Source organism: Embiotoca jacksoni, unplaced genomic scaffold (genome assembly GCF_022577435.1).
Source record: "Embiotoca jacksoni isolate LCO1_2020_lvr unplaced genomic scaffold, fEmbJac1.0.p SCAF_8, whole genome shotgun sequence".
Lineage (NCBI taxonomy): Eukaryota > Metazoa > Chordata > Actinopteri > Embiotocidae > Embiotoca > Embiotoca jacksoni.
In genome coordinates this window covers 8,980,575-8,993,666 of record NW_027185436.1, presented here as the reverse complement: position 1 = coordinate 8,993,666, position 13,092 = coordinate 8,980,575, and the positions used below count along the sequence as shown (strand labels likewise).

Below are 13,092 nucleotides of genomic sequence, written 5' to 3'. Positions count from 1 at the left end.
CAGTGACGGTTATAGAATTAATGTGAATGTGCAGACTCTTGATGTCCACTTATTTCTTCAAGGCAGCCATTCATAATTGTTAATAATTCAGAATAATTGATGGACCTTTGCATTGTTGGCAATCAAGCCTTTATAACACATTACTGTACAAAGCATTGATCTATCAAGTAAAGCCATTGATAGCCATTAATAACTTTCTGAAAAAGCTTACTTTGAATGAGATGACATTTTTTATGTCTTTAAAGTAACCTGAATTTACAGTACAACAAATTTAGCCATAGACATGGTAGCATAGTGAAAACGTGTTTTAGGGGTGAGAGAAAAATGTTTGAATGTGTTGTATTTGCATTTAACAAATTCCCTGTAGCAGATGCAGTGTATGTTTTTTTTAGATTAGACTGCGCCCAGGTTTTTTTCCTTAGTGTCTGCACATGCAGACACGCACACGTGGGTGCAAGGTACATGCATTCCAGGCGTACAGGTGTGGCAGGTGTGGCAGCAAAGCATATCCAAGGTGTATTGCACTATAATGTCTTAGAAAAGCTCAGCACACGAGGACAGCAGGCACGCACAAACACACAAAACAATTTATCTGATCCTGACAATGTGGGACCCACACCCTGTTTGTTTTATCCAGGGTAGAAGCACCGTGTCATCAGGGGATTACAGGTAAAAACCCCAGCCAGGAGTTGAAAATGCTCTACTTAGCTTTGTGCACATTGTAAGTCTCCTTTGAATAAAACAAGTGTTGTCGCTGGAGATGACACTTGTAACATAATGCGGTATTGACATTCACACTTGTAAGAGGCTGCACAGAGCATAACAGCAAATTAGTGTATTATTGATTTCACGACACCTCTGCTTCTAGCTATGTCACTTCACCGATAATGTGTCATCACATAACTGACGCACTTATGAATTAACACTATGTAGGATTCAAATCAATTCAGTCCCTCGTAAATAGTACAAGCTGTTAGTTACGTCCTGCATCATTAATACCAGTGTTGTTACTCATGTGGTGCTTTTTAAAACTGTTTTCATGAGTTTAAAAAGTTTCAGTGCTTCAATGGAGAATGTGTTTGGAAATAGGTTAATGTTGCCATTAAAATGCTGCCATTAAAATGCTGATATATGTCTTAAAATACAAAGCTCTGTGTGAGTGAAAGGGTTAAATACACACTTGAGAGCGGTGTCTTTATATCAGACCATCGGTGTTCCCCTATAAGGCAGACACACGGATGATTAAGAGTGGTTACAGCAACAGTACAAAACTCACATATGAGTGCAAACAACACACAGACATGCATTCCTGTATGCATGGATGTGAATGTTGTAACTGATCGCGTTACCTGGAAACACATTGTATTGTATTCTTGTAATTGCTGAGGTGGCAAACAGAAAATCCATCTCTTAATCCTCACATATTTTAAAGTAAAATAAAGCAAGTTGAGGCATAAAGGAAGCCTGCTCCCATATTATCTTAATGACTGAACACGTTCAGTCTGTGTGTCGGGCACAGTCCAGCTTTTATCCCTCTGTTTGTGTCTGTCAACATGTGCATTTTTGTAGAGCTAATTATTGTTTATCGAGCGCATCATGATTATAGTGTATGGTCGAACAGTGTTATCATTTTACACAATTTTGGGTGACATTTTATCTTATGGGTCTATAATTTTTGAATGATTTCCTAACAATTTCCAATATGTTCCCTGGAAGGAACGATGCCATGTGCTGCTAATTATAAGGAAAGTAGAATCACTGTTCCAATGAATTGCTTTGTAACCTCGAGACTCTTTTTAATACACAGCAGGTCAGCTGAACATGTGAAAATGTGACGTGTGCCCAAAGGCAAGCATTCAATTCAACATATGTGTTCATGTAAAAGTAATATTTCCCTTTATAAATGAGTAATAACTGAAAATGTACTGCAGTTGAAATGGAGCAGCTGTTTACTGGGAAATTCCAGCTTTCCTTATGATTGCTACGTAATTAGAGTTAGTTCTTTCCATGAAACTTCCCATGAGAATTATTTAGAAATGAGTAGGAAATTACCATCCGATATAGAAATTTTGTCCAAATTAAGGTGTTGGGAGCAAAATCAAAAAGTTAATGCAAGTTAAGTTTTGTCCAATGCACTGCATACCAGTCAGGATTAACGCCATTTGAACATGGAGGATCAATCTTGATCTTTGGAGCAGTATGTGTGACAAAAACAACTCAGGAGTCATGAACAAGACGCGGGTGTCGTCGTCATAATTGTATATGAATGGACACTGTAATTGTTATCTCAGTTCTGTGATGGTGTTTGGTGTTGAATGTAAATGATTTCCTTGACATTTACCTGGTCACTGACCTTTGACCTCTTCCCAGTCTATGCTTTGACCAGCTTTTGTCTGGTGTTCATTAGTCAGCTCATGTTCTTTACCTCCAGTATTTACTCAGTTTCTCTTTGGTTATTTATGTTATATGTATTTTGTCTTTTTGCTATTTTATATGTGTCGATATCTGGAAAACCTACTTGTTAGCATTACTGTTGATTTAAATTATAAATCTAAATAAATATTGAATATGAGGAGCAAGAGAGTTTACTCAAAGGCTGGGAACAGGCTATACTACTTTTTGATGTGGGCTAGACTGCCTGTATCCAAGTCCTCATGTGGCTTCATTAGAATTACAACAGTGCTGAAACATGATATGAATAAACACAAAGGGGTTGTCACAATGAAAGGAAAAAGGGTATAGAAAGATACACACAGCATCCTTACCATTTTACACGTGTACACACACACACACACACACACACACACACACACACACACACACACACACACACACACACACACACACACACACACACACACACACAAAGTCAGGTTGTTCTTTCCAAGTTCAGTAGGTCACAATTGACACCCCATGATCCAGCAGGGGCCCCAGTGGCCAGTGTTTATCAGTCCATTTCAGATGAGTTATATTTAGGGCAGCCTGGGCCAGACGCCATTCTCCCTGCTGATTTACTGGGCTGCTGGGAGCACTGCTCTACCTTATCCGGTTTCCACAGTCAACCCAGTGTAATTTGTCAGGATATGGCTCGCGGAGCTATAAACCTCTTTGTGTGTGTGTGTGTGTGTGTGTGTGTGTGTGTGTGTGTGTGTGTGTGTGTGTGTGTGTGTGTGTGTGTGTGTGTGTTTGTCTGACATTAAGTTCTGTCAGTAATAGCTCCTGATTTCCTTTCGCTCTTTCTCTCCCTCTCAATCTCTGACACACCCAGGTGTATGCATGGCTACACACACACACACACACACACACACACACACACACACACACACACACACACACACACACACACACACACACACACACACACAGACAAACACCCTCCCTCTCACACACAGCCCACAAGTCAGATAAGAGCGCCGTTTATACTGAAATACATTGAGCTATTGTGAGACGGTCAAGGCAGTGAGCAGCGATTCCTCTTAAAGCTTTAGTTAATCATCTGTGACAAAAAGAGGCAGCCAGGGATGTACACATCCATACGTCCCTGGTCTGGACAGTGGGAAGGGTGGAGTCCCATTGTCTAACATGGCAGTGATGGATCAACATTCTGATACACAAAATGGACACATTTTCTCTTGAAATACATGTTCTGTCATTGTTTTTTTTTCTCTTGCCCCAGTCCCTCTTTTTCTCTGTCTGACACGCACACATAATTTCCAGGGACACAGCATGCCCGGCTGTCCTAAAATAGTCTATTTCATCTTATCACCAGTAACAGACATGTGCACTATGGGCAGGAGACTGGACAGAGAGCAAGTAAAGAAAAAATATGCAATGAATGAGCCATTCTCAAGATAAACCCTGTATTGTATGATGTAAATTTTCACCTGCAGTCCCGTCATGTTTTACAGATTTGTGTTAATCCATGTGTCCACTGGCAGGCTGAGAACATTGTCTGCTTTTATCGCACATACTCTGACAATCATTAGTAAAATGATCCGAAATAGATTTTCCCAAATCAGGTCATTGCTATTGTGATTTTTCTCACACCTAACGTTTATGTGACATTCGTACATGCTCACTAGTAAGAACACAGCCTCATATGCATGATGAAAGTCCTTGTAAGAGTGTCCAGTCGGATTTAGAAATTCCAGGAAGCTGATGACTTCCTCTCTCAGTCCACTGAGCAAACCAAACATTCCTGTCTATCTCCTGTCCTCGATTTCTCCCACACCTCCTCTTCCTGTCCTCGGCACTAATCTACTCCATCTCCCCATCCCCCGCTCCTCTGCTCACCAGGACTCAAATAGATCAAATATTTGACCAACTTGTGGCTCACAGCTGATGTCCAACTCAAAAATATGAAACATTCAGGTTATAGGAAATCTCTGTGATAAGAATTTGGGTGCGTTTCTTTGTTTTATCTGATTGTCTGTGTGTGCGTACATGTTTGTGTGTGTGCCTCTGGCCCTGTCATGAAGCGGTCCTCTGGAAAAGTGCTAGCCAGTGATGAAGGGTGTATTGATTGGTGGGCCAGACGCCTGCTGTATCGACTAGGAGGGTGATCCTTCAAGGCCTTCCTATTGGCACACCGAGTTAATCTGCTCATCCTGATCAATACCGGCTAACTGACACTATCATTGCACAGCATCCCACGTCAGGGCTCTGTTTGTTTGTCTTTTATTGGTTTTATGTGTGTTTGTTTGTGTGTTTATGGTGGTTGAAGGGATGATTTGTGTCTGTGTGACAGGGAAAGTGAAACCTCGAGCGTGGCTCTTTTGTACCAGTCGTCAAGGGTGCGTTTTTGTCTAAGCGTTATATGTTCGCTCCATGAGTCATTGCCTGTAAATTCAAAGCACAGCACCGTGAGGTCATATAAACACTATAGTATGCTATTATAAATCTGCAGCTTGATTTCCAGCCTGCCTCGGGCAAAGTATGGCAACTTGGCAAATGTGTTGGCCATTGAGAGACGGTCTGAGTGGCTGGATTTAGTGTTGCTGACAGCATTGTCTTGCTCTGTTGAAATTGTGGTTTTCCTGCAACTAAAATGTCTGTAAGAGCGAGAGATAGTAAAAACAAATCTGTGCTCAGGCTTTTTAACATCCCATGTTTTTTTGCCTATGTCTTTTTCTGTCCTTGTGTTGTTTTCCATGCACCTTCCTGTTTACCACGAAGGCTGAAAACCTCCCTTTGTGTGCTGTTCGCCCATCTCGTCTATCTGTGGTGTAATTTTGTTTCCCTGCTTTGTTTGCCCTCCTGCAGACCGAACATGGAGAAGACCGGTCAGGTCAGTGACTCTGGCTCCTCCACAGTTAAACATGCCCTCAACCCTGAAAAAACCTTCATGCAGGTCCACTACCTCAAGGTGAGAGAATCCGGTAGTAAACACAGCAAGGAAGGGTGGAAAAAAAGGAAATCAAAAGGCTGTGAGCAAATCAAGCTATAAAATAATCCCATAATATCCTTTTAGGAATGCTTGGAGCAGCACTTATACAGGCCCTTGCTGTTGCTGCTCCAGACGTTCCTCTCTATTGTCTGTGATAGATCATGTTTTGATGTCTTTACGCATCTTGTTCTTTGTCCAGGGCTACTTCCTCCTCAGGTTCCTGTCCAGTCAAGTGGGAGAGCAACAATTCATTGACTTCTTCAGATTATTTGTGAAGAAATACCACGGGCAGCTCATTTTATCTCAGGTGAGGCTGTAGCAGTTTTATTTGATTAACTCAAAGGAGCATCTCCATCTTGTCTTCCTGCTACTTGAGAGGCTGTTAATAAAATCTTAGCTCAGATTTGAGACAGTTTTAACCTGATCTGTCTCAGAGGCACAGAGATATTTCCATAAATTAATCGTAGGCACTCGGTTTCCGCAGTGTTACAATAGTTGAAAATGCACCAGCCGTATCTCAAAGATGATCAGCTCAGCCACATATGTTTATTCTGCTGGGACCATGAAGCTGAGCAAACACACCTGGACGTCTGTATGTGTGTGTGTGTGTGTGTGTGTGTGTGTGTGTGTGTGTGTGTGTGTACGACATGTAATGTGTTCCACCTGGCTTCTGTTTCCTCAGCGACAGATTGAGTCTTCCCACTAAATAATGAATCTAACATAAACACCGTTTGACCTTGTACTCTTGACTTAAGATCAGGAGTGCCTTTCTCTTTCTTTGTCTCTTCTTCCCGCATCTTCTAAATGCCACCATTTGTGTCTGTCTCTCTTTTTTTGTTCTTCTTGCACAGGATTTCCTGCAAATGTTGCTGATTACTTTTCCCGACATGGAGAGGTATGTAAGTGGCTATGAATATTGCTAAAGTCATGAATAATGTAAAAACTTCTTAATGCATTAAAACCACATTGGTTGAAGTTGGAGTCTCGCCTGGTTTCCGGTTCCAGACATATATGAGATATCTTTACTAATCAACTGTCTTCCTCAACAGATGTGATTTGTTGATAGATTTAATGTCAAAAACGTGTTGATTTGGTCACTGACTAACTTGGTCCTGATGCAGAAACATGGCCAGCAAAAGCTCCTAACACCAATCCCGTTAGGTGAACAGTCCCATCCACTCTCATATTAATTGAAGTGTAAAAGGATAACTGCTCCTCCTGCTCTCCTCCTCTCTAATTTTCTCTCTCCCTCTCTGCACTCATTTAATCATTCGGTTATCTATTTCTCCTGATTGCCTCATTAACCTCTTCTTTTGCCTGTCTCTCTGTCCCTCTTTTTGCTCCCTGTCTGTCTTTCAGAGTCTTTCTCCCACCCTGCACCCTTCGTGTCTTACTCCCTCTCCTCCTCAGCAGCCATGTGTCTGCTCTGAGTGTTGTCTTCTTGCCTTTCCTGTCATGTGGAGTGTGCTGCTTGACTTGCAGAGATTGATCGAATTAAACAGGGGGAGTTGGCCAAAGTCAATATTTGGATCTGATGCCTCTTTCAGTAAACAGCTCACTGGAAGAGAAGGGTATAAGATTAGAATAGACACGGACTGCTGAGGGTCATGGACACTCTTTTCATGGTACAGGGTCATATTTCCAGCTCATTCCTTCGACTAAACGATCAAAACATTTATAAGATCATATAGACTAAATATAGAAATTCTGAACACACATTTTTTTTTATATATATAATTGCATTTATTGATTTCTGTTCAGAAGAATCCTTTATTTTCCCGGCATCACATGTCACTATGAAGATGAATAACCAGTAAAAATGAAATAAAGTTTCCATTGTGAGCATGAAAGAACTGGTAGATACATGTCTCATCTGCTCTCATGAGACATAAAGCTTATTACTCTCTAGTCCTATTATTAAACAGTATTCGATAAATCATGTGGCGTATTAACTGTATTAACCTTTTGTTTGCAACACAAGAGAAGTATGCTGACATAACCCCCTGTAATCCCACTTTATGGTGTCTCCCAGTTGGTGTGGCAGATGCTTAGTCTTTATATACTGTCTGATTCAGCTTTTCATGCCAAGAGCTGACATTACCTCACAGTGAATTCACTGATGACATTTTTAATGCCCAGTTTCTGAGCAAATTGGTGCTTTATTTGAGAGCACTACATCTCCTAGTACACCAAAGAGGTTTTTATGAGCTTCAATTTACCAGAGGACCACTCTCCATCCAAAGTTGACAGCAGATGTACGGTTATGCAATGACGCAGGAGAACTCTGATAGAGTGTCGAAGCAAGGAGTACAGCCTTGACCTTGCAACAAAATGCCCATCTCTGTAAACCATTTTTAGCCACACGAGCAGTGGTGTGGCTGCATGTTGGTCGGTTGGTCCTCTAGCTGGTCGGTCAATAGACACTCAGACATTCAAAGTCCACACGGGAAGAATTGTGAGCATGTTGGTGCTAACATTAGCTTTCAAAGCATTGATTGTACAGTTTGACTTATACACAAGTCTAACATGTCCTTAAATGGCCACATTAGTGGTAAAGATCTAAGATTAGAAGATTTGTGGTCAACAGTAATACACTTTTTTATATACTGTGATGGAAAATAGATCTTTCGATCATTAATAATTGGAAAATAAAAATAAACAGCATTTATTCTACTCTAAAATGATATCTTCATTTCTAAAATAGGTCAAATATTTCAAATATTGATAAATAATAGTGAGAGTCCTGCTTGGCCTTTCTTCCCATCTATGCGCAACACGTGGTTGTCTTGATATATTGTCATTAGTGCAACATAGAAAATGTTTAAACCACGTAAAATCTTAAACATGTCAGCATTATACAAGGACAGAAAAGATGCGAAAGTAGGATTACATGTGTGGAAAAAGTTATTTTAAGAATATTTTTGGCAAATGTGGGTTGAGCTTCAACCAGTGATAACATAACTCTTAGTAAATGGGTAAACAACAATCTAAATAAGAATGTTTCTTAAAGTTTCTTTCAAAGAAAAACTCCTTTAATGGACTGAAGATCACAGTGTATATCAATACCTTAAGAGTAACCAAGCAGGGAATTTTTCTCCAAGCACAGGTGGGTAGGTTTGACATCGGGGATAAAGGTATGCTCTTTGCCTTTGTGTTTATATATATTGAATGCATACTTGACCGCTTGTTGAATGTTTGTTTGCATACACATTTTGCCTTTCACGTTGTGTGTTCTTTGTATGATCTATGACCATTTTCATGTGCAAACAGTCCACTTCGGCCACTCTTCAGCCAAGGCCACGTGCATAAACATCTTTCCTTACTGCACTTGCATACTTGTAAATCCAGTTCATTGTCTGTACATGCCCATTTGCTCATCCCTCTATAGGAAAGTGGGTGTGCCCCTCTTTTTGTTTAAGGTGTTGGCCTCAACCTCAAATCTGCCATGACCCTAACAATATTTTCCCAGGGCCATGTTTTCATAGGGTGTCTTGGGCAATAACAGTCATTTCTATAATAATAGGAATAATACTAACACTTGTGCCATTGTGTTCCAGAAAAGGCCTCACCCTCAGTGCTATTTATGCTGACTGGCTTGATCGACCGGGAATTCCAAAGGTATGAGGAGTCTTTTTGTGTTTTTGTATTTGTCTTTCTTTTTCTTTTAAAGTAGATCAAAATCTTGAATTTCAAAATGTTGCTTCATTGTTCAATAAGGTCCTGATGGAGACTGATATTATAGGTGTGTGTGTATATATATATATATATATGTGTGTGTGTGTGTGTGTGTGTGTGTGTGTGTGTATGTATATATATGTATGTATATATATGTGTATACATATATATGTGTATGTATATATATGTGTATGTGTATATATATATATATATATTATATTTATATATATTTCAGTTAAAAAAAAAGTTAAATACCATGTAGTAAGTAGCTACAAACACTACCAGTTTTGGACTACACATTAGTTTGTGTTTAGAGTCAGTATGTGAACTTTTCTTTGTTCACAGGTGCCAATTCTTTACCTGTAAAATAAGTAATTACTTAAGCCATTGTTGCTCCCATTTGTTTCTTAATCACATGACACAAATGCGCAGACTGTTGTTGTTTGTAGGCATTGATGCTGACAGTCAAAGTACTTTTTACCTATCTTGTAATCCATTCTTACCTGGATATCCAGATCAGTCCACTATACTGTAGCTGTCATTGTTTTGTCACTATTTCATGGGCAACACAACTTCACTTTTACTTGTTTGCTTTTTGTTCTCTTTAGTTCTTCTCTCGTGATGTTTTCACCATCCAGTGGTCATTTTTCATGTACTGACACAACATTTGACAACCTAATTGGCTTCTTTGTACAAACCATTGACTGGATTTGGAGCCACAAGCCAAGAATATCTTAACACTCATTTCTTAACAATAAATCAATACAGTTTTTAGACAATTTCATCAAATCCACATCACTGTAGGTTAAATTGTATTAAAATGCACAAGTGGATGCAGCTTCAGGGTCTGAAAAGTGAGGCCAATGTGGTAGTGCCTTAAACTGCAATCCTACTGAGGGCCACTAAGGGTTGGCTTCAAAAAGGCTCTTGCTCCATAGACTCCCATTCAAGTTCCCCCATGAAATTATGGTGTTGTTCACTAAAGTCAGTTACTAGCGGTCCATTTGAAAATAATCCCGACATTAAGTAGAGATTTGGCCTCAAAAAGCGTTAATCTTTGGGTGCGTGTCTGTTTGATCGAAAGGCCTGTGGTGTCCTCTGGTTCCCAATAAGATCGAGTCCAAATATGGTCACTCATGGCTCCAAAATAGCAAGATGGCGATAGACGAAATCTGAACTGAAGGCTTGATAACAGCAGTGCACCAATTAATGGGTGATGTCACTGTTGGTTGCTGCTGTGTTCAGATCATGTTCAGAGCCAGCAGTAATTCATGTAGTTTGTTGGACAGGAACTTTTTGTGTTAACAGGAGGAATGTGCTCTAAGCATGGATGACAACAGCAGCATAGCTTTTGTCTCACTGTTGAGCAGCAGTAAATAGTTGTGTAATGACACTCTCTAATGGGAATTATGTCTCATATTAGAAGTAAATAGCTGTCTGTATATAAATACTACAGCTTAAATGGTGTGTGACTATTAGCTAGTGGGCATTTAACAACTGCTCAGTGATGATGGCTCTCCACATGACATCATGTCCTGAAAACTAACATAGTTCATGCCCTACTCATCAGGAAATGTTTTGAAATTTTCAAGCAGGTTTTCTGAAAAAAGCTTGACCTCGAAGGAGGAGATCATTGATTTTTTGTTGCGCGGTTAATTTTTTACCATTGTGTTGTTGAATCAGTGTCATCGTCTGTGTTACCAGACTGTTACTGTATCTTGACGAGGTGAGCAGCGCTGCGCTGCCTCTGCCCTCTAATCGAGAAAAAGACCCATGGTCATAGATACTGGGATTGCAAAGCTACACACACACACACGCACACACACACACACACACACACACACACACACACACACACACACACACACACACACACACACACACGCACACGCACACTCGCACAATCAATCCACTTTAACAGCTTCTTCAATTCTCCCATCTCCATGGTAACTGATCTTAATTACCACTGTGTGTACGTGCATTTTTGTGTGTCTGTGCTCATGTTGCTGTCTGGGAACCTTCACCTTCTAGATTATGTGATGATGTAACTGGAGCCTTTCAGGGGCCTCTCAGGGTGGGAAGGACAGCGTGGAGGGACTGCTGTTTTCTCACACCTGATTGGGTGACGGCTGAGTGGTCTTGCTGAGGCTTTTTTTTTTGCGTTTGATGTGCCAGTACCCGACTAATAAGATCAGCCAGATCGATTGAAACCTTTTACAAATGCAAGTTGCTTGTGTGTATTATGTACACTAGACACAAACACATTTTTAAAAACCACCCTCTCTCTCTCTGCCTCTCATCCATTGCTCCTCAATGTGCTTGAATTGGAGAAAGGCAAGAAATGGTTTGGCCTAATAATAAACAATGACATTCACCAATCCTGGAGTAAGAGATGGGGAATGAGGAGGCCAGTGCCAGCCTATTTTAGACCTCAGAGTTTAGATGAGTAAGCACTCCCTCTGGGATGATGGATCTAGGCTGAGATACTTGCTTTAAATAAAGGCTACCCTGGAGTCACCAGAGATTTCAGCCTGATACCTTCAGCTCCAACTTTAACTACAACTGTAACCTGAATATTTTATCTTTGTCTTCTTTTGCCTGGGCTATTAATTAATGCCACTTATCATAGACTGTTTTAGGTGCAGCTGCTTTACCTATTATATAAGCATATTAATGCTTACTGTTCTACGAGGCAGAAGGTAGAAAATGATTTCACTCAAAGTATTAAGCCTGAGCATCTTGGGGGGGGGGGGGGAGCTAAATTGGCTGATAAGACAAAGAAAATACTGCCAGTTCCAGGAGCTTAAACTTTCTCTGTTGAATACTGGCTGTCAAACTTCAATACTTTTTCAATATGGCAGCTCGGCTGTGTTTGCAGCATTAAAAAGTAAACACGACAAAATTGTGAAAGTTGTCACAAAACAATGATTTGTCAAATTTTTAGCCTCATTTACTTATCATTACAGTCACGGTGTGGGACAATTTTTATTTAGGAAAGCTTATCTACAGTTGTTTATGCTGAGAGAGCATTAAACAATGTTGAATATGATAGGTTTGTAGTCTTTTTGAAGAAAAGGCCTCAAAGAAAGACTTTTTTTCCCCCCAAAATGTGTCGATACTCAATGAAGTAAGTATTGAAAAAGTATTGTTTTTGGTATTTGGTCTGGTATTTCTATTGCCTGACATAGTTTCTGGGATCCAAACACTTTAAATGATATCCATCCATTTTGATCATTTAAAATCTAATTCATGTTAAAACTGTGGATTGATCTGGGGAACATATAGAAATACTCAGATACATCACCAATTACCACTATAGATTGATTGAATGACATGATTTATTTGCTTGTCATGCATGTTCAAGAGTGAAGGATGTAACTCGTGAACTTCTACACACAGTCTAAAAAAATTTACTCACTAGGAGACACGACACAGACTAAGGCGCAGTAGGAGAGAGCAGGAGGTAGACAAAGGCTTTGCTATTCAGAGAATGGTAGTGGCGATCTCAGCAACCAAAGATGCGTGGTATACTGTTACACAATGCCAATTTACTGCTTCAACACTCATTACATCCTATACTGCCCACTGTAACACCTCCCTCTCTCTCTGTACCTCTCTGTGTCTGCCTGCGCTCGCTCCATCCTTGGCTTCTACACACACCGTCATGCTATTTCTGTAGGAGTACTTTTGTGTAATACACATAAAGAAGTACTCAGGCATGCAGTTATGACATTGAACTTTGTGTGTGGCTATGGTAACGCTAAAAGCTGGAATGCTGTCTGTCTGTCTGTGTGTGGGAATGACATGTGTGCCGTGGACTGAGGCTGAATGTGATGTGCCGCTGCTGCATCTCGCTTTTTTGTGTGCCTGTGCATTAGTGGTGTGACATTACAAAACACCTTGCTTCCATGCTCTCCTGTCTGTCTACCCCCCCCCCCCCACACACACACACACACACACTCTCGACCATCAGCATCATCATCGCTCTGTTCTGTGATTCACATCACTTGAGCAGCGGCTCTGATTAAAGC

The 13,092-nt window shown here is 40.4% G+C and overlaps 1 protein-coding gene across 1 annotated transcript in view; it reads left to right on the top strand.

The window, feature by feature from the left end:
• The window catches only part of aopep (aminopeptidase O (putative)), a 77,623-nt gene that overhangs the window by 24,452 nt on the left and 40,079 nt on the right, over nucleotides 1-13,092 (top strand). The window contains exons 9-12 of the mRNA XM_069178211.1: nucleotides 5,263-5,365; nucleotides 5,586-5,693; nucleotides 6,238-6,281; nucleotides 8,944-9,004. Of these exons, the coding sequence (XP_069034312.1) occupies nucleotides 5,263-5,365; nucleotides 5,586-5,693; nucleotides 6,238-6,281; nucleotides 8,944-9,004 (316 nt within the window). The remainder of the gene's footprint in view (nucleotides 1-5,262; nucleotides 5,366-5,585; nucleotides 5,694-6,237; nucleotides 6,282-8,943; nucleotides 9,005-13,092) is intronic.